Source organism: Phocoena phocoena, chromosome 2 (assembly GCF_963924675.1).
Source record: "Phocoena phocoena chromosome 2, mPhoPho1.1, whole genome shotgun sequence".
In the NCBI taxonomy this organism is placed as follows: Eukaryota; Metazoa; Chordata; class Mammalia; order Artiodactyla; family Phocoenidae; genus Phocoena; species Phocoena phocoena.
The window spans coordinates 159,381,320-159,402,506 of NC_089220.1; the positions used below are offsets into that span (position 1 = coordinate 159,381,320).

Below are 21,187 nucleotides of genomic sequence, written 5' to 3' on the forward strand. Positions count from 1 at the left end.
CAGAGAATAAACAGATGATTGTCAGAGGGAGGGGAGTGGGGGGATGAATGAAATAGGTGAGGAAGATTAAGAAATACAACTTCCAGTTATAAAATAAGTCATAAGGATGTAATACACAGCATAGAGAATATACTCAATATTATTGGAATATCTCTGTATGGTAACAGATGGTAGCTACACTTATTGTGGTGATCGTTTTATGATATATAGAAATATTGAATCACTATGTTGTACACCTGAAACTAATATAATATTGCAAGTCAATTACACTTTTTTTTTTGGCTGTTTTGGGTCTTCCTTGCTGCATGCGGGCTTTCTCTAGTTGCGGTGAGCGGGAGCTACTCTTCGTTGCGGTGCACGGGCTTCTCATTGCGGGGGCTTCTCTTGTTGCGGAGCACGGGCTCCAGGCGCATGGGCTTCAGTAGTTGTGGCACGTGGGCTCTAGAGTGCGGGCTCAGTAGTTGTGGCACGCGGGCTCTAGAGTTCGGGCTCAGTAGTTGTGGCTGGCGGGGTCTAGAGTGCGGGCTCAGTAGTTGTGACACACGGGCTTAGCTGCTCTGCAGCATGTGGGACCTTCCTGGACCAGGGATCGAACCCATGTCCCCTGCATTGGCAGGCTGATTCTTAACCACTGTGCCAGCAGGAAAGTCCAGTCAATTACACTTTAATTTAAAAAATCACCCTAATGGTACATCTGACCACTCCACCACATCATATTTTTAAATTAGTTAAATACATAACATTACATTGAACCAACTTAAAAACTTATGTCTGGTGGTCAGAAAGCAATCTTTTGGTATATCTAATTATATGTGGAACAAACAGGACGTAAAATTCAGTCAACTTTGTGTCATGCTAGCTTGAATAACTTAAAGGAATAATCAAAAGAACCTTTAGTTAAATCTAAATACTTGAATTTCACCCCTACTTGCCTCCTCTGTTTTGAATTATGGGTGAAGGGCTAAAAGACCAGAAGTCATATGAGAAACGAGATCAAAGAATCCCAAATCACCAAGAGCTGCTGTAAACACACATTTTCATCAAGTAAAATCACTATAAGTCTGGATCCTTTCATCATTTCTTTGAGGATGAGAACATTCAGATCCTTTCACATTACTAGACCTAGAAAATTACATTCTTAACAGGAATATATTAAAATGAAATTTGTAAAAACTAATTATCACTTAACACTGAGGGAGACTGTGTAAAACCTGTCTATGCCCCCAAAGTTTACCCTCTCCTTCCTCAAAGCCAATTCTTCCTCCTCCTTCTCCAGTTTCCACTCACCAACACAGCATCCTGCCGTCTCCAAGGATCCTGAATTCCAAGGCTGCTCCATTCATTCTCTCCAGTGGGCAGGGTGGGTGCTCTGAGGGACTCAAAGTCTGTCTGGGGCTGGGGGGTGTGGCAGCAGGGTGCGTCCATAACTTTCTTTCCAAGACCCCCATCCCACCTCAGACTTCCCACTGGCTCCAGTCTTTTCCTGTTCACATCTAGCTCCCATAGCTCCAACATATTAATCTTCCTGGGCCACTCTGACCAGCTGAGCCTACTACCCAAAACCAGATGCTCCTAAACGCGGCACTCAGGACAGCCTGACCTAGGATTCTCAAACAAATGCCATCTAGGGGTTTAAGTTGGATGTAAAGAGTACACCGGACAGAAAAAAAGGTCCCAAGAACAGCCTGATGCACACAAGAGCTAATCACAGAACAGATGTGTAGCCAAGTGGATCAGGACAAGGGAGTAGTGCAACAACCAGGTCAGCGACCGTCAGAGGCCATATGACATCTCCGCGTGGAGGTGTCAACCATATTACAAGTGGAAAAGTGCAGAACGGCTCCGCCATGGTGCCCCAGCAACCTCACCCTCCCCTACACAGCCCCGGAAGCAGATGTGTCCTGGAGGAGCACCTCACGCCCCTCCCGGAGCACGAGAGGAGGGCCTGAGGAGCACCAGGAGGCTGTCTTAGTCTGTTCCGGCTGCTGTAACAGAATACCACACCCCAGATGGCTTACAACACCAGAAATTGATTTCTCACTTTTGGAAGCTGGAAGTCCAAGATCAGGGTGCCAGCACGGTGGGGTGAGGGCCCTCTTCTGGTGTGCAGGCTTCTGACCGTACCCTCTCCTAGTGGAAGGGGCAAGGGAGCGCTCTGAACTCTCTTTTATAAGGTTCCACCCTCACAACTCAAGCACTCCCAAAGGCCCTACTTGAACACCAACACAATGGCCATGAGGATTCCAACATGTGGATTCTGGGGAGACACAAACTCTTCAGACCATAGCAGAGGCCAACTCCCATCAGCCTCCCGCCCTCTCTGATTGCCTCCCAGGTTCTGGTGAAGTATGGGGCCTTCCACACACACCACCCTGCTCTGAGTAGACATCCAGAACATAAACCCACACAGATTTGGCTTCACAGCAGCAGGGTGCCTGCAACTCACTGGTCCCTTTTATTTCAGTGTCACCCTTTCTGGTGTGTGGTTCACAAGGATTTGGGGACGCCGGCTCCTTTGTCTGTATAGGTAATCTATCATCTAAATCTGAAAGTGATTTGTCATATCTTTATAGGTCAAATGGGTCAGGCCTTGGCCTTGCCTTGTCCTCTGTGTGTGAGCCGGTGAAGAGGACTGTTCGTTACCAAGTTCGCCTTTCTGACCTCACTTGTTCTTATGCACAGACAGTCTCATCTTCCTCCACCCCAGGGAGCAGAGCGGGCGCTTGTCTTCAGTTTTTCCAGCTCCAGGTAGAAGGCTTTACACGTTGGCAGTACTCAATAAATACTGTCAACATCTCACTCAACTATCTTGTCCCTGAGCTACCGGCAGATAACCTGCCAGCTCTCTGATTTCACAGAACCAGCAAGCAAAATCATGTGAGTTTACAAAAAGAGAGACTTGCTTAAGGCCACATCTTCAGGCACCAAGATTGGCTACTGATGTTACTGTGATGTTCTGTAAAGGAAAATATTGCATCCATATTTCTTAAGGGAGAAAACGTTTTCCAAACCAAGAGAAAAATTATTTCTAAAAGGCAAATATCCTGCGAGAAATTAAGGAAGTGTTCAAGGAATGAGGAGGACATATCAAAAGGACAGAGCTGATAAAGAAACCAGTTTGCAGTTTGAAGAGGCTCCCACCAACCAAATCTGGGACAATCTGAGCAACAACAAAAAATAAGAAGAACATATTGCAACTCACTGAATAAAATAAGAATCCATGACTCCAAACTGGCAAATCTATAAATGAGAAGAGCTCGCCCGCACATCAGATGCCCACCCAAAACACGGAAGGACCTAAGTCACCAATGGACACTGAAGCTCACGAGAAAAAACTGATCGGAAACGGGGCATTTACATAGTCTCAATCTCCCCACAAATTACTACTATTAATTAAAGCTACATTATGCTGAAGAAACCCAGATGGTACCACCCCTTAACCGAGTATAAAGTCAACATCAGCAGCCCTGGGATGAACAGGACACGTGTGCCCCTGTATGTGATGCACCGCCTCTGTGGTATTCCTGCTGAAAATGCAGAACCTGAAGCAAATCAAGAGAAAACATCAGACAAACCCAAACTAAGGGGTAATTTTAAAATAACTGGCCTGTGCTCTTTAAAAATACCAAGGTCAAGAACCACAAAACGTTTATTAGATGTGAAATGAATGCACTATCTCTACTGTTCTAATACTTACTGAGCACCTTCTATGTGCCAAGTGCTGTTCTAGGTAATGGGGATCAAGATGGACAGAGTCCTTACCCTCCTGGAGTTTACATTCTGGCAGGCGGAGGATGGCAGGAGCGCACATAATAAATAGGCAAACAAGGTAAAGTGACAGAGAGCAATGGGCCTAGGGCTGGGGCTGGGTGGTGGCAGAAGGCTCCCCTCTCTGCGTGCACTCCTGCCCTGGAGCGAGCCTGGGAAGAGCACGCAAGGCAGGAGGAATAAAGGATGCACAGCCCTGAGACAGGGGCAGGCTTGGCAGTTTGAGAAGCACCGAGGAGTCGCTAGATGAGGAAAGAGGTCTGTGCACAGGCAGGGGCGCGGGAAGGAGATTGTGTCTGAGCGAACCCAACTGGGGCCAAGTGTGGCTGTAAGCAGAGGGACAAGATAACTCCACGTGTGTAAAGGGGAGACAGACTGGATTATAAGAAATAACAGATTGAAGAGAATGTATCATAAGAAGCAACTAACAAGAAGAAGCTGGAGAAACTTGCTGCATCGTCCCAGAGATTCTGCAACTGCAGTCGACAGTCTTTTTCCCTACCAGATTCTAACAGGAAATAGCAGCGTCATTACCCAATCTACATCTACAATAATGGAGTACTGTGTGAGGAATGTATTAGGGTAAATAGTGGGAGCTGACTTTTCCAAAGGAGCACCAACTGGCAAACCTCGCAAAAACCAGCAGACTCTGAAACGCTCAGAACACCCTCTGGGTCTCCACACCCACCTGCGCCAACGCCACTTGCCAGCTCCCCCCACCCAGGGACCTGTAAGGGCTTAGCATTCCCAGAGACCATTCTGCCAGTTTCAATTTTTAACCAACAGAGCAACATCCTAAAATGTACAAGCTTAAGTATTCACCACATATTAATCTGCTTTAATTGCTGCCGCTATTGGACTGTTCAAATCAAACTCCAAAACAAAACTCAAAACCAGCCAACCAACTTGTCTACAAAGCAAAACGAAAGATACCTCTGGGAAAGGCTTTCAGTTCCTATCTTTATAACACAAAATTTCTTACAGCTAAGTCAAAGTGTGCAAAAATGTCAATAAAAACCTTCTGTGCGGGCTTCCCTGGTGGCGCAGTGGTTGAGAATCTACCTGCCAATGCAGGGGACACAGGTTCGAGCCCCGGTCTGGGAAGATCCCACATGCCGCGGAGCAACTGGGCCCGTGAGCCACAACTACTGAGCCTGCGCGTCTGGAGCCTGTGCTCCGCAACAAGAGAGGCCGCGATAGTGAGAGGCCCGCGCACTGCGATGAAGAGTGGCCCCCGCTTGCCACAACTGGAGAAAGTCCTCGCACAGAAACGAAGACCCAACACAGCCATAAATAAATAAATAATTTAAAAAAAAAAAAAAAAAAAAAAACCTCTGTGCACCTTTATAATTTATTGAAATCAATTAAAGCCAAAAACAGTGTTATGAAGACACTTAAGTGGGCAGTTTTAGAACAGAACAAAAATGCTTATTTCAATTCAAGTTACATAAACTGCTAAAAAAAAAAAATCTAAGATAGGAAAGCTGACAGATGTTCACAGTGTAAGAGCATTTTTTTTAAGTGGATAAACCTGGAATTTATAAGGGGCAAGCTCAGAAAGAGCAAGAAAGAGAAACAGTAATTTTAGTAACCAATAAGTTTCCCAGCTTTCAAATTAACAGATGTCTCAAAGACTGTTTTTTAAATTTCTTAATAGAGATAACCATGCTTTTCTGCTAAGTTCCCTATTTTCCAAACTATTTGCAAAACTTATCCCTAACTTGAGTTTTACCCAAATTCATTCATTTTAGGTCTACTAGGGAATTCCTTTTCCTACTAGGGAAAACTGAAACATAGATTTTAAAAATACATATCTGATAAAATTATTTCCAAATGCCCTTCTCTGAAATGTGCTTCCCCCAACCATTCACCACCCCCTGCAACCTCACCCTTTTACCCACTTCCATAACAACAGAGGTAAAGCTTCTGTAGTCATGTCCAGACCCCCACCTTGACCTTCACCCACCACAGCTGACTGGACACTTCTCACAGGGGAAGCCACCCCATTAGCTGGGTGGAGTGCATGCAATCCTTTCTCCTGGGAAACTGGAACACTGAGATTCTAGTCAGTCTTTTGTGGTCTTAGAATTGAGGGAGAGAGGGAGGGAGGGAGAGAGGGAGGGAGGGAGAGAGGGAGGGAGGGAGGGAGGGAGGGAGGGAGGAAGGAAGGGAGGAAGGAAGGGAGGAAGGAAGGAAGGAATTTTACAGAGAGAATAAAAATTGACAGAAAAATAAATTTGAGACATGGAAAAAGATAAGACCAACTAAGCCTGACAAGAGAATTTAACAGTAAAATACTGAAGAGACAGCTGCCTCTGTTCCTACAGGCTGTCCAGCTCCCAACTCCAGTTCCCTATGAGACTCAGGTATGCTCCTGGCCCTTGCTTTCCATGAAATATCTTCAGGTACTTGCAATAACTCTTCCCGCCTGCACTCCCCACCCATTTTGCTCAAGCAGGTTTAGTGGACGACCACTACATACAAGCAAAAGAATCTTGTTTAATGCCTGCGGTAAGCAGCCTCCAATATAGCCCCCCCAAACACCTCTAGGTATTCACTCTTATGTAACACTGTCCCCTTGGGTGTGGGCCAGACTTGAGCAATGATGGAATGCCATTTCTAACTCAGGTACAGAAAGGCGGCGGCTCCTACCCTAGGGGTCTCTCTTGCCCTCCCAGATCATCTGCTCTAGGGGAAGCCAGCTGCCATGGTGGGAGCTGCCCCTGGAGAGGCTGGCAAGGCAAGGAACTGATGTCTGAAGCCAGCAGCCAGCGAGCACCTGAGGCCTTGGAAGGAGATTCTCTTCTCCTGGTTGAGCCCTAAGAGGACCACGACCTCAGCTGACAGCTCAACTGCAATTCTACCAGAGACCTTGAGCTAAGGTGTGCCCGAGTCCCGACTCACAGACACTGAGAGATGATGAATACTGTTGTCCTAAGCTACTAATTTTGGGGGTAGTTTGTTACACAGCCTGATTAGCCCACATGCCACAACGAAGAGCCAGCGCAGCCAAAAAAAAAAAGGTTAATCTCCTTTGGGGAATATTTAATCTTGCGGCGAAAACCAGTGTGAAAGACCCTAACTCCCATCAGGAGACTTTCCCTCCTGCACGCCACCCGGAACGAGCCATGTGATGCTGGGGAGCAACCCTCCCAGCAGCTTGGCTGCCTGACCTGAAGCGTGAGGATCTCGGTGGTACTTGATGGTATGAACGCTCCGTGATTCTATGAAGGCTCATGTCTCATACCCAACAAAAACAGCACATTGCTTTTACAGTTCTCAAGACATTATTCTGTCTTCCACGTTACAACTTTGAGTAATCATTTCCCAGAATCCAGAGTATATGCAAAATACTCAAGAAACTGCTCTCCAATGCACATCCATCCATTATGAAATCTTTTAGAACAAATGTCCCCCTAAGGAGCATAATTCATTAAACAAGATGTTTGGGGACTAAGCCACCGATAAGTTCAACATTACCTACTGACTTCAAAACAAAGTTATACCCCAATGCACGCAGGATCTTTCTGAAGCAGTTTCCCTGCACCCTTTCCTGCCCCTTCCCCACTCCCACTCCTCTTGCCCTCGACACCAGGCTGTCTTGGCAAAGTCTTCCCTGACCACATCCCCTCACCACCTAGGACAGAGATCATCATTTCAGCCTCCCTTCTACCTCTGTATATGGTATTGTAATCACTTATCTGCGTATCTGTCTCCCTTAAAGGATCATTAGGTCTTTAAGGGCAAAGTCCGAGCTACATTGATCTTTGCATTCCCAGCATCCAGTGGGGAGCCTAGAACTGATTAGTACTTGGATTGACCAATATCTGTTGACCGGTAGAAGAACTGGACCTTAACCTCCAACAGGGGACATCAAATTCCCGCTCGTATGCAAAATGCCAGCATAGCACTGCCCGAGATAGCCAGGGCTCTGAGCCCAGTCATCACAGGCACCATGAGTTCCCCCTTTAAGTGATGGAAAACAGACGTCTCTTGGCCAACACTTGCTGCTGAATTCCATTTTCTCTCCAACTCCTGCTTCTCCGTGGCTGAAGACAACACATTCTAGAAATACTTCTCACAAGGAATTTACCACTTGCTAGACATGTTAGTTTAAAAGGAAAGGAAGCCCCCCTAACTTCTCAGCTTGTCTAGTTCCTCACAGCATTAGCATTCTGCTTATGTGGCCTCTTTTATCTATAATGAGAATTCCAAACTAAACAACTGTCACCACTTCTGAACTCTGGGGAAAAAAAGGAAAAAAGAAAAAAAAAAAGCTTTGTGATGAGTTTCGCAGCCACAGTCACCCTACAAACTGATCCCACCCTCAGCAATAACTGGCATTTCAAATAAAAACAGTACTGGGAACGCTATATTCTAGGTAGACTTCCTGGAACAAAACAAGTGAGATGAAGGCCAAGACATCACACCCCACGTGTCTTATAATAATACCTGAAAATCAGGTAAATTACGTACACCCTCAGGAGCAAACCAAACAACATGGCCAACGCAGGTATCAGTGATCACGCCTACCTGGCCAAAGCGTATAACGAGCAATGGCCCTAAAAACTGTTGGGCTGAAGACATTCAAGAGGAGCACTGCTGTTTACTAAGAGGATTCAAATTCATATTGGATACCCCTTTATATACTGGTTACCTGTTCACCAAAAGAGGTCTCGTAAGGGCACCTAGTAAGAAGCACTTCTGTTCATCGTGTCCCACGCTTTTGTTTTATATGCTTAAAATAAAAGTACTTAAAATATTCTATAATCATCATCTTCTGTCTCAAGTTACATTCCAGGTCCCCACGGACTGCTAATTACCCCTACCTTAAGTGGTACAGAAGACATTTTGCCGTATTTCTTCTTGTGCAAACAGATTCTCTAGACAGCCTGCCCACAAAAGCAGCTGAAAGAACTATGACACACTTCGCTTGGGTAAGGCCAGACCTTCCTTCCCTGAAAGACCTCTTATTTCATGCACACGGGCATATACTGGGCCTCGTAAAACTTCAGATTCACTCTAAAAACAATACTGAACGTCACTTCAGAGGGCCTCAGAATACAGAAGGAACAGAGAGAAAATGACCAAGGTCTGGCTGCCTCTGCATGGCTCATCTCCGTGTCACATCCAGATGTGCTATGCGGACCAGGAAAGGCTCATCCTTGTAACTCCAAGCAGTGCTGCTACAGGGCTCTGAGCGCACGTGGACGGGCAGCCCCAGAAGCAGTGCCAGCCCCAACCGCTCCGTTCTCCCATCTTTCTGCCGGGAGCCTTTTTAATCCTGCCGTCAAGGCCCAGGCAGCCGGCTTCCCTCTGAGCTCTGCAGCAAGGCTGCTGACCCCCTCGCTAATCCAAGGCTGCACCTTGACAACGGGGACGCTTCCTAACCAGCGATCTGTGCTACATGGGCGCCGCAGGCGTTGACTGCGCACCTTCAACCCTCAGGCTCTGGAGGAACATCTTCAGCTTCAGGAGCCACTTCCATTTCTATCTTTATAGGTAACTTTACAACTAAGGGACTGACATTTTGGGTTCAAATATTCATAGAGGCAAGGTTTAATTGTCAGGAATACAGCATCACCACATTTTTTGGAGCTTTCTTCACCTAGGCAAGCTACAAATCAAGACTTGAATTTCTAAACCTCAAATCAAATCAAGTCTTGAAATCAAATGACCTGTTCATCCCCAAACTTTTTTCCTCAAGAGTGTAACAGTGCAACACAGATACGACACCCAGAGGGGTTTCCCCCCAAGTTTTCTATTAAGCATGACCTTGAATACCAGACCCTGAATCAAACACCATTTCTGTTCACCCACCGCCTGCCTCAGGAAGCCAGGTCACCCAGCTGCAGTGATGAGATTTGAAAAGGTCCACAAAGATACAAAACTGCACTGAGCACTCAAACCCAGCCAAAGCAACGTCAGAAAACACATCAGAGCTTTACCAACTCAAAGAGACCGTCTTTATATTCCTCCTCAAAACAGACTCCCAAAGGAAAGCCCACTGTGAGTACTAAGAAAATATGAAAAACCCACACAAAAAGCTAGCTGATATTAAAGTTGAAGTAAAAAATAAAACTTCTGGCTAAAAGAAGAAAAATGTACCACGCCTCTCAGTATTGCACTAAAAAGGGAAAAAAGAAAGGGGAAAAAAAAGGAGAAGGCATACGGTAGACAAACGCATGACTTTTTAATTTGAACAAAGGAATCACACACCTTCCAGGTGCACCCAGAACGCCACGGCCCCATCAGCTCAGAGTCAAGGGCACATGTTTCTGTCCACAGTACCACAAGGAGCCCCACCTCAGAGCACATGCCCGTCCTAAGGAGTCCAAATGAGCACAGAAAGCAGCCCTGTGGGGAAACAGCGGGGTTGTTCACACAGTGCCCCTGGAGCCCGGCATGCCCGCCCGTGGCCTCGGATGTGTGACAGTGACAAACGTGCAGAACTGAGACAAAGGGGAGATGGCGCTGTCCCCTTGCAGGCTGTGGCCCATGCTCACCCGGCTCCACCCACTCTTGTCTTGTCCTCACACTCCGTCCTCGACTCCCTCCATCCTTCCCTCTGTTCCTGTCACAGTGCCTTTTTACCCCAGACACAAGAATAACTTCCATTTTTGAAAAACTCAACTTAGGCTTCAACAAAGGCTCCTTCCAGAACATTCTTGGTTAAATGAGAGACGACGATGAGGTCCAGTCGTCCAGTGTCTCCTGGTTCCACACCAGAAGCCCACAGGGCCTCTCCCCAGCAGGCCACCCCCACTGACCCTGAAAACCACAGCCCCGCGCGCCGTCCAGCCCCAGTCATTCTCAAGGGCGCGAGGCACCCAACGTGGCCCAGGAGCAAAGGCACTGACCACTCGTGGGGCCGTGCCCGCCCGGGGGTCTTGCACAGGGTCGTCCCCACCCACCCCCACCTCCTCGAGGCCGCCACAGCCCCTCCGCACACGCTCTGTTCAAGTCCTGCACTCCCCAAACCCAGGGGCCACCAAGAGCTGCAAAGCCAGCGACTAAGCAGTGTCCCTCCCGCTGCGGAGGAGACACTACATAGCGCACGGGGCCTGCACCCGGGTGCAGGGCTCAGACAGAACCACCAGCCTCCACGGAAGAGAACGGCGTGCACGGCAAGGACCCGTGCTCTCCTCCTCCAGTCCAGGGCTGTGTGGTTGATACTTCAAGTCACACTTCTGAAAGGCAGCTTTGTTATGCTTCCTCCAGACTTCCGGCAAAATGCAAGACACATAAAATTAGACATTAGATTTACCTACAGAAAAGAGTCAAATGTATGCTAACATTAAAGTGAACGTCCCTCTTCATTGCCTTTAGCTCTCGAAGACAGAAGGCAATCTCCAATTCTGTAGAGACCCTGTTTACCAATGTCTTTCACGAAAAGGAGTAACAAGAACTACACATTAAAATAACGGCCCATCACTTACACACAGCTTGAGGGGAAAAAAAAGATTATCTGCATAAACTGACAAAAGTAATTGCTCACTATAAATGAAAGAACTGCTTGATGAATGTGTGAGTTCGAAATTTTTGAAGCTGAATTTAAACACAGCATCACAACTTCAACTCTCATCTTAGATTTCAGCAGGACACACAGGGAGCCCTAAAACCTGGACTCGTAAGCAACTGTACAAAATCTAGATCCAGATCTAAAAACCAGAAATAGTTCAAAGGACAACTGCGATTACACTTAATTCAATAGCTGTCATCAACTAGTATCCTAAGTCAAGGTTCATTCCTGGACAGAATCCTAAATGTGGGGTGAAACCTTTTCTTGAGGTGAAGGACAGACCTCTTAACCTATCCATCCATGCACTAATTCCCCTGATTAATGCTAAATTTGCAGAGTGAGACAAGAGTTTATCAAATATAATCACAATATCTTTAATAGCTTCTCCTTCCCCACCAGGAACAGAATCATCCATCCACAAGAAAACGTGCTTACAAAATGTTTCAAACACTACACACTGTTGCAACACACAGCTATATTACATGTGAACTCCCATGCCGAGTACTTCCTATTTATCCTCCTCAGAGACACAGGTCTATAATCGGAGGTGTCCAAAATAGAAGTGACTTGCATTTCACCATCCAACTGAGATTTCTGTAAAGCTCACGAAGCAATCTGGCAAGGATGTAATTGCAGTTGCTAACAATTATCTTTAGTGTACTCCAGCTGTACTTCTCTCAGTACCAGGAGCCAGCTGACATGTCTGCGGAGGCTGGTACATCTCTGCTGAGCATGGCACTCACATCTATCACACCCAATGAGCCCCCACTATACAGCCCGAGTAGGGGACAAAGACCACAAAAGAAGGACCCAGGAATTAAAATTACATATGTTAGGTAATGTGTCTATCAAATAATGAAATCAGGTTGAATTTTTTTTTAATCAAAGTAGGATAACCAGAGGAGACTAGACACTTATCCCAGAGATGTTACCATTGACCAAATATTTTAGAACTCCCTTTCAGTCCAATTTTTGAGCCATATGAAAAACAAATAAAAAAACAAAGTTTCTTTACAAAGTCAAAACTGTTGTACAGAATGTCAATATTCTGACAAAGGTGAAGAATAAAGGATTTCAAGGTTTTCCACTCCAGTATTTAAGTGTAACCTCCCCAGCAAGGCATGAGAGAGGCCCAAAATGTAGCAATTTGGAACTGACCGTCCCTGAGATGATCTCTCTTCTCAGAGTCACCAAGAGACTTTCTAGGCAAACTCTTGCTGACTGAGGAGCCTGCCAATTTGTCAGCTGTCAGACCAACCACACTCGATTTTAGCTTCAGCACACTCCTTTCTCCAAGCTGGCAGAGAGCAAAAGAAGCCTCAGAAGAAGTAAAGGAAGGGAGCCATACGAAACAGCTATCAGCAGCACAAGCAGCTGAGAAAGGGAACAGAGGGCGAGGTCTCCTCTGACCTCTCTGCAGCTGTGGACCCAGCCAGTCAGATTCTTCCATGAAAAAGATGGGCACAAACCACCCCAAAAAAACTCGCTCAGGGCTTCCTGTGCTTATTTTTCAGCCCATCAATTCCTCTTTATTTAAAGCAGTATTTTAATATAATAAAGCACCTGTATGCATGCCTCAAAAACCTTATTCTTTGAAGAATTTTGTTTTTTAAATCCCTGGCCTTACCCTCTCTGTCACGGCACAGGCTGACGTTCCCAGGAACCCAGTTCCGCAGGCAGCCAGCCAACCAGCCGGCTGGCTGGAGGGGCCGGGTATCCGCAGGAGTTGGAGAAGCTGTCTCAAATACTCATCCCACTTTCATTGCATGGCATCATGGTATGACTTTGGAAAGATGCAACCCAGAAGGGCAATAAATGCTAGAAAAAGGATGGTTTCTATTCCAAATTCTACTGCCACCAAGCTCCCACTCAAAGGTCACAGAGCTCTGCAAAACCTCATCCCACCCAGCTCTAAAATTCCACTTATCCTTCCGGTACTACCCTGAATGCTTGATATGTTGGTAGGATGAGCCCCTTGGCTTCTGCCTTCTCTGGCTATGGAAAGTTCAAACACAGCTTGCTGTAGCTCTTGCAGCACACTGCATATTTAATCCAAGAAAATCAACATGAGAGCCATGTTCATAATGACATACGTGCATCTAGTACTTTCTGGTTTATTAAGCATTTTGGTCTCATTTTAGGTCCCTTAGGTCATATGTCAAGGCAGTATTTTTTTTTAATAAATTTACTTATTTATTTAGGGCTGCGTTGGGTCTTCGCTGCTGCACGCAGGCTTTCTCTAGTTGCGATGAGCAGGGGCTGCTCTTTGTTGCAGTGCGTGGGCTTCTCACTGCAGTGGCTTCTCTTGTTTCAGGTCACGGGCTCTAGGCGCAGAGTAGTTGTGGCTCGCGGGCTCTAGAGCTCAGGCCCAGTAGTTGTGGCGCACGGGCGTAGTTGCTCCGCGGCATGTGGGATATTCCCAGACCAGCGCTCGAACCCATGTCCCCTGCACTGGCAGGCAGATTCTTAACCACTGCGCCACCAGGGAAGCCCTCAAGGCAGTATTTTTAAGCACACTTTTTTAAGCAGAGAGGAAAGTGGCTCACTAGGACAGAGGCCCCACAGCAAAGGCAGAGTCATGTCCGGGGCACAGACCTCCTGATTACTGGGCTCCTGCTCCTTGCCCTCCATCAACTTCACAGACCCAGAGGCACATTCTGTAAACCCCCTGGGAAGAGCCTTCTCTCATTCTTCAGGAAAGGCAGGATAGGACAACAGTGAGTCTTGGAGCACAGAGAGGAAATGATCTCCTACCCAAGACTCCCAGCAACAAACTCAACATTTCACGATGACACGAAAGGCTGCAGGGAGAGTGAGCTCTCTCCCTCCCTCCAGCTACCAGCTGAAAATGATACTGAAAGCACGAGAGGCCCTAACATCAACTGTTGGTGCCACAGACTTACCCTGGGTGCCTAGATGTTGAATCGTTAAAGGATCTGTATTTTGAAGTATGACAAGCATGATACTGTGAATCGCTCTCTTGTGAAAAATACCAAACACTGCTTCCTTAAAGGTAAGCCCAACACTGCATGCCTGGAGCTAAATCTCTGACCCTGCATGATTAAAACAGGATTTCAAAGCTGCTCACGTGGCTTGCCTCTCATTATATTTTTCCTTTTGGTTCTGCCCTTTCCTGGATAGGAATGGATTTAATCTTTTTTTTTTTAATTTATTTATTTTATTTATTTATTTTTGGCTGCGTTGGGTCTTCATTGCTGTGTGCGGGCTTTCTCCAGTTGTGGTGAGTGGGGGCTACTCTTTGTTGCGGTGCGTGGGCTTCATTGCGGGGGCTTCTCTTGCTGCAGAGCATGAACTCTAGGCACACAGGCTTCAGCAGTTGTGGCTCGTGGGCGCTAGAGCGCAGGCTCAGTAGTTGTGGGGCACGGGCTTAGTTGCTCTAAGGCATGTGGGATCTTCCTGGACCAGGGCTTGAACCCTTGTCCCCTACACTGGCAGGAGGATTCTTAACCACTGCGCCACCAGGGAAGCCCTGGATTTAATCTTTGTGTTGTTAGTTTCATCTAGCCAGAAATGTGAAAGCAATTCATCTCCTTAAGATGACAGAAACAATCAGCTTCGTAGAAAAGGGTGAGAAAATCTACAATTCCAAAAAATTATTTAATTTTCACTCCTCCCTAAAAGAAGCAGAAAAGTAAAAATCCTATTCGCAAAGTACTGTTAGCCAAAAGCACACAGGCAACAACTGAACCTCTGAAAACAAGACAGGCGTGGGCCAGGCACAGATCACTCCCTCCCTAAGTAGCTATCACAGGGTAGTTGAGGTGTGATGCTCTAGCAAGTAAGGATAAATTGGACCCCAACTCTGCTACTAACTAGCTGTGGAAACTTGAGCAAATTTCGTAACATTTAAGGCTCGATTACCTCTCCTGTAAAATGAGGAGAAAGATGTGAAGAGATTCACTACCCTCTTCCAGGATCTGCATGACCTGCGCAAGAGACTGCACCTTCCAAGATTCAGCTTCCTCATCCGTAAAGTGAGGGGCAAATGACTCCCTGATTCTAAATTAGGGAGGAAAATAAGTGAGTGGAGTGGAGGTCAGGGGGCCACAATCGTTGCTCCATGGAGCCACCACTGTATGCAGTCAGCCCACACTTGGTCGGAACATCTTCACAAACCTCACAGGCAGCATTGCTAATAAATTTTAGCCTGGAAGCAAAGTCTACAGGCATGGTTTTGCCCGTCAGGCTGGAAAGGTTAAAGTGGGACCGAGACTTGAGAAAAAGAATGCAGAAGGAATCAATTTCCATAGGCTGCAGACAGCGCAGAAACCAAGGGCAGGAGTCCGAGCTCCTGCTCCAAACAGGCACTCAGGTCTGTTACCAGCTCTCTTGCCGCCCCAGCCTTACAGCAGTTGGCTTCCCCAGCTACCCTGCGGTGCCTGGGGGAGCGCCTCAAGCTTCCAGCTTCCCTGGCCGTGGGAGGTTCAGATACCAGTGCCATATATCCCAGAACACATTTCACGTTTAATCCAAGAAAGTCACATGAATGGCTATGTTCATAATCACATTTGTTTATCTAGTGTTTTTTTATTTATAAGCATCTTAGTCTCATTTTGATCCTTAAGGACGTGAGACCACAGCTAAAGCCATTCATCTGAAGAGACATCTGAAATAAGACTGAACATATCATGCTGTTAAACAGATTTCCACCAGCCATTGGTTTCCTTTCAGTTTGGGTGTGTTTTTTTCTTTTGTCATGCTTTGAAATCTTTCTTCAGTTTCATTTTCAGGATATCACCTTATCTGCTTACCTCTCAGGTTAAAACGCAAACCAACCAAAAAGTTTCACATCCACTCTGCTTTCATTATTACAAGTCTTATTCATTCCCTACTTCCTTCTGCTTCCTCTCACTCAATAAATACACACACTGATGCTCTGACTCTGATGTCCTTCAGTGGCTGGCTTCACTCATTCATTCAACAAATATTTAAAGCGGTTCTTCAAGGTATCAGGCACTACTGTAAGCACTAAGGTTACATCAATGAACAAAAAAGTTCTAGCAGAACTTATACGCTAGAGTAGAAATATTATTACAATACATACATATGTGTATACAATGTACTACAGGTGACATGCAGTTAAGAAATCATAGTGCACAAAATGTATATTAGGATTGCTGATGGGGTGACCAGAGGAATGTTAAAGTGGGATGATTGGGAAGGCCTCACTGAAAAAGTGAGGCTTGAACTAAGACTGAAGGTGAGGGGCGGGGGGGGGGCTGGCCAAGAGAACACATGGAGAAGAGCATTCCAGGCAGAGGGACAGAGCATAGGTCGTGGAGTGACAGCATGTCTGGTGTGTTCAGGGAACAGCACTGAAGGAGGCCAGTGTAGCTAGAAAGAGCTAGTGATTGAGGAGGGCAGGCAGATCACAAAGGGCCTTGGAGTCCACTGGAAGGACTCCACTGTCAAGTTCACTGTAAGGCTTTTACTCCATGTGACATAAGGAGTCGCTGCAGTTTTTTGAGCAGAGGAGTGATGTGTTAAAGTTCTGAAAAGGATCTCAGCACAGCTGCAGTGTTGAGAACAGACCGTGGTGGGTAAGGGGAGAAGCAGGGAGACCAGTCAGGCTGCTTAGATTGCAACAGCAGGAGAGGTTTTAAGAAGGAGTCAGATTCTGGATATATTTTGAAGATAGAGAGTCATGCCTTGCTAGCAGACTGGATATGAGATGAGGGAGCTATTGGATTGTCAAGGATGACAGCTGATCCCTGGATGAAGTGGCTCCCAATCATTTTGAGGTTTGAGTTTGTCAACCCAAACTGACACTCTGGTACAGATGTTAACAATTATCCTGATTTATTTGGTCTCACCGAATTTTAAATTCTCTTCAGTCCATTCCTCTTCTTCTCCTCCCACAAAAATAATCTAATCTGGTAAGTCCAGCATGTTACAGATGGAGGAAGTCCTTCCCAGAGAAACCATGGATGCGACACAGTGACACAGAGCCTACCCCAGAAGGCAACCCCACACTAGTTAATATTTAGTTAATATTTGATGGCTAGTCAAGCAACAATGGAAAGTTTCCACTAGTCATTTACTGGCTCCATAACTCTGGGCAAGTCATTTCTCCTCTCTGCCTCATTTCTTGGTCTTAAAGTAAGGATAATATTACCCCCAGGGTTACTGAGCTGATGTCAAGCATAAAAGCAGCATCCATCACAGAGTAAGCAATGTGTAAGGGTTGTACTTATTACCATCACTGTTGCTAAGTGTTTTTGTTTTTTCTCATTCTCACAGTAATTTTACCAGGAGTAATACCTGGGTAACTGATGAGTCTAATATAAAAAACAGGAATAACCTAACACTAAGGTACACTAAATACAAAGGCAGGCAAGTTGCCTGTGGGCGTCATGGAAGCCTAACACAGTCACTGAAATTCTACAAACATTACCTGCTGTGTTTGGGCAGGGAAAACATGAACCTCGTATCTTTGTGCTCTAAAGAAACTAACCTAACCCAGCTCCATGAACTTCTCTGAACCTTCCAAAACTAGCTGTCTGGAAGATCTTTCAGGGTATAAGAAATATGGTACTTAGGCACTTCAGCTTTTGTTACCTACTAAAATCAAGAACTCCTGAGATGCAGTTTTTACTTGTTTACTCATCACCTAACAATCAGAAGTTAAAATACAGATATATATGTATATCTATACACTACAACTTAAGCAAATCTATTCTCTTCTCCCAGCCTCGGACAGAATGAATTTCCACGGAAAATGCCCCTGAACAACAATGACACTTCCAAGGCTCACCCAGCCAGCGATTTTCAACCCGGCTGCATCTTAGAATCACCTGGAGCGCTTTACACATACTAATGCCAAAGCCCAGTCCTAGATTTCTGCTCTAATTGAAACTGTTGAGAATGGCCAAATAGGTAAATACTACAAGTATTATTGACTGAATGTGGCAGACAGAGAGAACATTGTTTAAATAGTGAATTAGTATTTCTGGGTTTAAACTAGCCTCATACCAACTGGGTTCTGGGGTGAGAAGCCACTACAGCCCAGATTAGAAATCATCTACAGCCCAGATTAGAAATCCTCTTAACCTGCTCTATAGTCTCTCAAACCTCCCCAAACCTCCAAATCAAGAGCTGCCGCTCTTCCAAATGTTTTCTCAAAAGCGAATGATGACCAAAACTTAGATTTCTTCCAAATGAAAGAACACAACACTACTCTATTTTTTTCTGGCAAAATCCTTCTAAACCTTACTGCCGAATAGCTGATTACAATTACTTTTATTTTCCTGTTTCCTTACTATAGGCGATAATAACATGCAGCCTGGATCTAAGAAATGAGTCTTCCTTTTGTTTGTATTATTTTAATCCATTATTTAAAACACAATGCCTCTACCTGATATTAGGGCACAGCATAAGGGAGAAATTATCTTCAATGCTCCAACATTATATAGGACTAAGTGATGATTTCCTACAACAAAATCATTCATTCATTCCTTTAAAACACAATACTTAGTGTTTAGTACATGCTGGCCACTTCTTTCAGGTGCTTGAGACCATAGGAATGATCATGACAGACCGAACTTAATATCCTGCTAGATGCTTTTAAATGCATAAATTTAAAAATAAAGTACGGTTATAGTTCAAAGGCAACTAAAGAGTAGGTCAACATAATGGAAGTCTAAAATAACACCACTAGAAATGTCATACTGAGCCCTAATTTACTAAGTGCCTACTATAAACCAGACATTGTTTTAGTCTCTTTTACATATGGTACTCATTTAATAAAGTTGTTGTCCTAAAAAGAAGAATTTACTATTTAGAAGAAATTAAATGAGGCCAAACAATAAGAAAATTCTTCCCTTTGGTAGAGTTTAAATTTGGCTTTGCACACTAGATGGAATGTGCCATCCTAAAAGCGACAAGAATAAATTACGATAGACTTGTGCCAATTCATTCACACAAGAAATTTTTTCAGATTAGTTCAACCACATCAACTGTGAAAAGATTCAATGGTTAAAAAAAAAGTCAAGTTGTCATAAAAATATATTTCCAATTTCAAATTTTTAAGGTGAAAACTTATAAACTGTATGATGCATAAACTACCCATCTGTAGATATTAAACCACGTAGCTTATTGATAAAATGGTACTAATAAAGGTACTGTAAGACCAATAAAATAAACAACCATTACTAGGCGCAGCGATCAGTCCTTTAACTTCCTTTACAAACACTAATCCAAACCAAAAGTCATTCAAATCAATCAGAAATTCACAGGACTGTAATTCAGCCCCAAGCAAAAACGAGGGGACTTATTCCAAAGCTCTCTGCAAATCACTGTGATAATACCGTAAAGAAAAAATTTTAAAGAATTCTGGTGAAACTATCTGACTGCAATCTCTTAAACCATCACCCCCCCCAAAAAAAAAGCTTTTTGTTGGTGGTGTTTTGGGGAGGTTAGTTTTTCATGGAAATGGGCTGAAAGCCAGCAAGTGGGGTCAACTGGCGAGTTTCCGGGCAGCTGACCCAGGCACCCAGTCCTCGGCCTGCCCAGGGTCCCCATACCCTTCGCCTTTCGGAGGACGGACAGCCTCACCCTTCTGCGTGCAACTAGACGGGCGGCTCCGCCGGACAGACGGCCGGACCCCGGCCTGGACCCCGCCCAGGCCCGCTCTCGGGGGCGAAGACCCTGGCCCGCTAGCGGGGAAGGGCCGAGAGCAACGGCCGCCGGGCAGGATGCGGGGCGTGAGCTCAGGCGGCGCGGGGCGTCGGAGGAATCGGAGGGACCCCCGCCCGCCCGCCCGCCTCACCGTCGATGTTCTCCCGGTCGCTGATGTGCTGCAGGTTGCAGCCCGTGTCCTCGCGGCTCAAGTCGGCGTCGGGCCGGCAGGACTCCAGCCGCGAGTGGGCATTCCTGCGGAGCTTGGGGCTGGACGACACGCAGCACGAGGCGGTGTTCCCCATGGCGGGCGCCCCGGCCCCGGCGCGGCCCCGGGTCAGCAGCGGCGGCGGCGGCGCGGCCTCGCCATGGGCGGCCCGGCTCCCCTCGCCCGGCCCGGCGGCCTGTCCGCGGCGGAGGAGCGCCCGCGCCCGCGCGACTGCGGCCGCCCGGCCCGGCTCACCCCGCCGCCGCCATGGCGGGCGCCGCGCAGCCGCCTCCGCTTCCCGGTCGGCCCGGCTCCGCGCCGGCGGCCGCAAGCGGTTCCGGTTCAGGGGGCGCGGCCGCTCGGGATGCGGGGACGCGGGGACTCGGGGACGCGGGGCGGACGCGGGCGGCGGGAACGCGGACAGCCGTGGACGGCGAGAACGCTAGCAGCGGGGAGGAGCAGCGCCGGGCCTGGGCGTGGGCGGCCGCGGGGACTCTGGGCCCGGCCCTCCTGGCCCCGCCCTGCGCGCCGTTTCTCGCCCCGCCCCCCGCGCCCTCAGCGCCCCGCCCCCCGGCGCCGCCCCGCCCTCTGCCCTGGAAGCGGATGCGCTACCGAGGAGGGGGCGCTACCGAGGAGGGGGCGCTACCGAGGAGGGGGCGCTACCGAGGAGGGGGCGCTACCGAGGAGGGGGCGCTACCGAGGAGGGGGCGCTACCGAGGAGGGGGCCCTCCCGCGGGCGCGGGCAGCGCGGCGGCGTCGCGAGGGACCGGTGCGGGGAAGAGAGGTTCGTGCGGCGCCTGGGCCTCGGGGTAGGAGCCGCGGGGCGGCTCCGGGCTGAGCGGGGGCGGTGGGGTGGAGCGGAGTGAGGGGCTTTTTTTCTCTTTTATGCGCTGAGAGGCAGCTTGGCAGGGTGGGGGCGCTCTCCTGTCCTGAGCCGCCTGTCGTCTGCGCGGAATGCACCTTGGGCGCGGGCGGCGCCGCGCTCCCTGCAGGTTACCGTCAGATCCGTTCAGTAGTGCTTGCTCTCCTGTTCCCCCGATCTCGTGGGCCTT

At 47.2% G+C, this 21,187-nt stretch overlaps 1 protein-coding gene across 3 annotated transcripts in view; it reads right to left on the minus strand.

Annotated features, from left to right (window-relative positions):
* Positions 1–20,232, minus strand: part of CCNY (cyclin Y) — a 126,358-nt gene extending 106,126 nt beyond the window's left edge. For all 3 annotated transcript variants that reach the window (XM_065870960.1, XM_065870961.1, XM_065870959.1), the window contains exon 1: positions 20,079–20,232. In XM_065870960.1, coding sequence (XP_065727032.1) covers positions 20,079–20,232 — 154 coding nt within the window. The remainder of the gene's footprint in view (positions 1–20,078) is intronic.
* Positions 20,233–21,187: the final 955 nt, after the last annotated feature.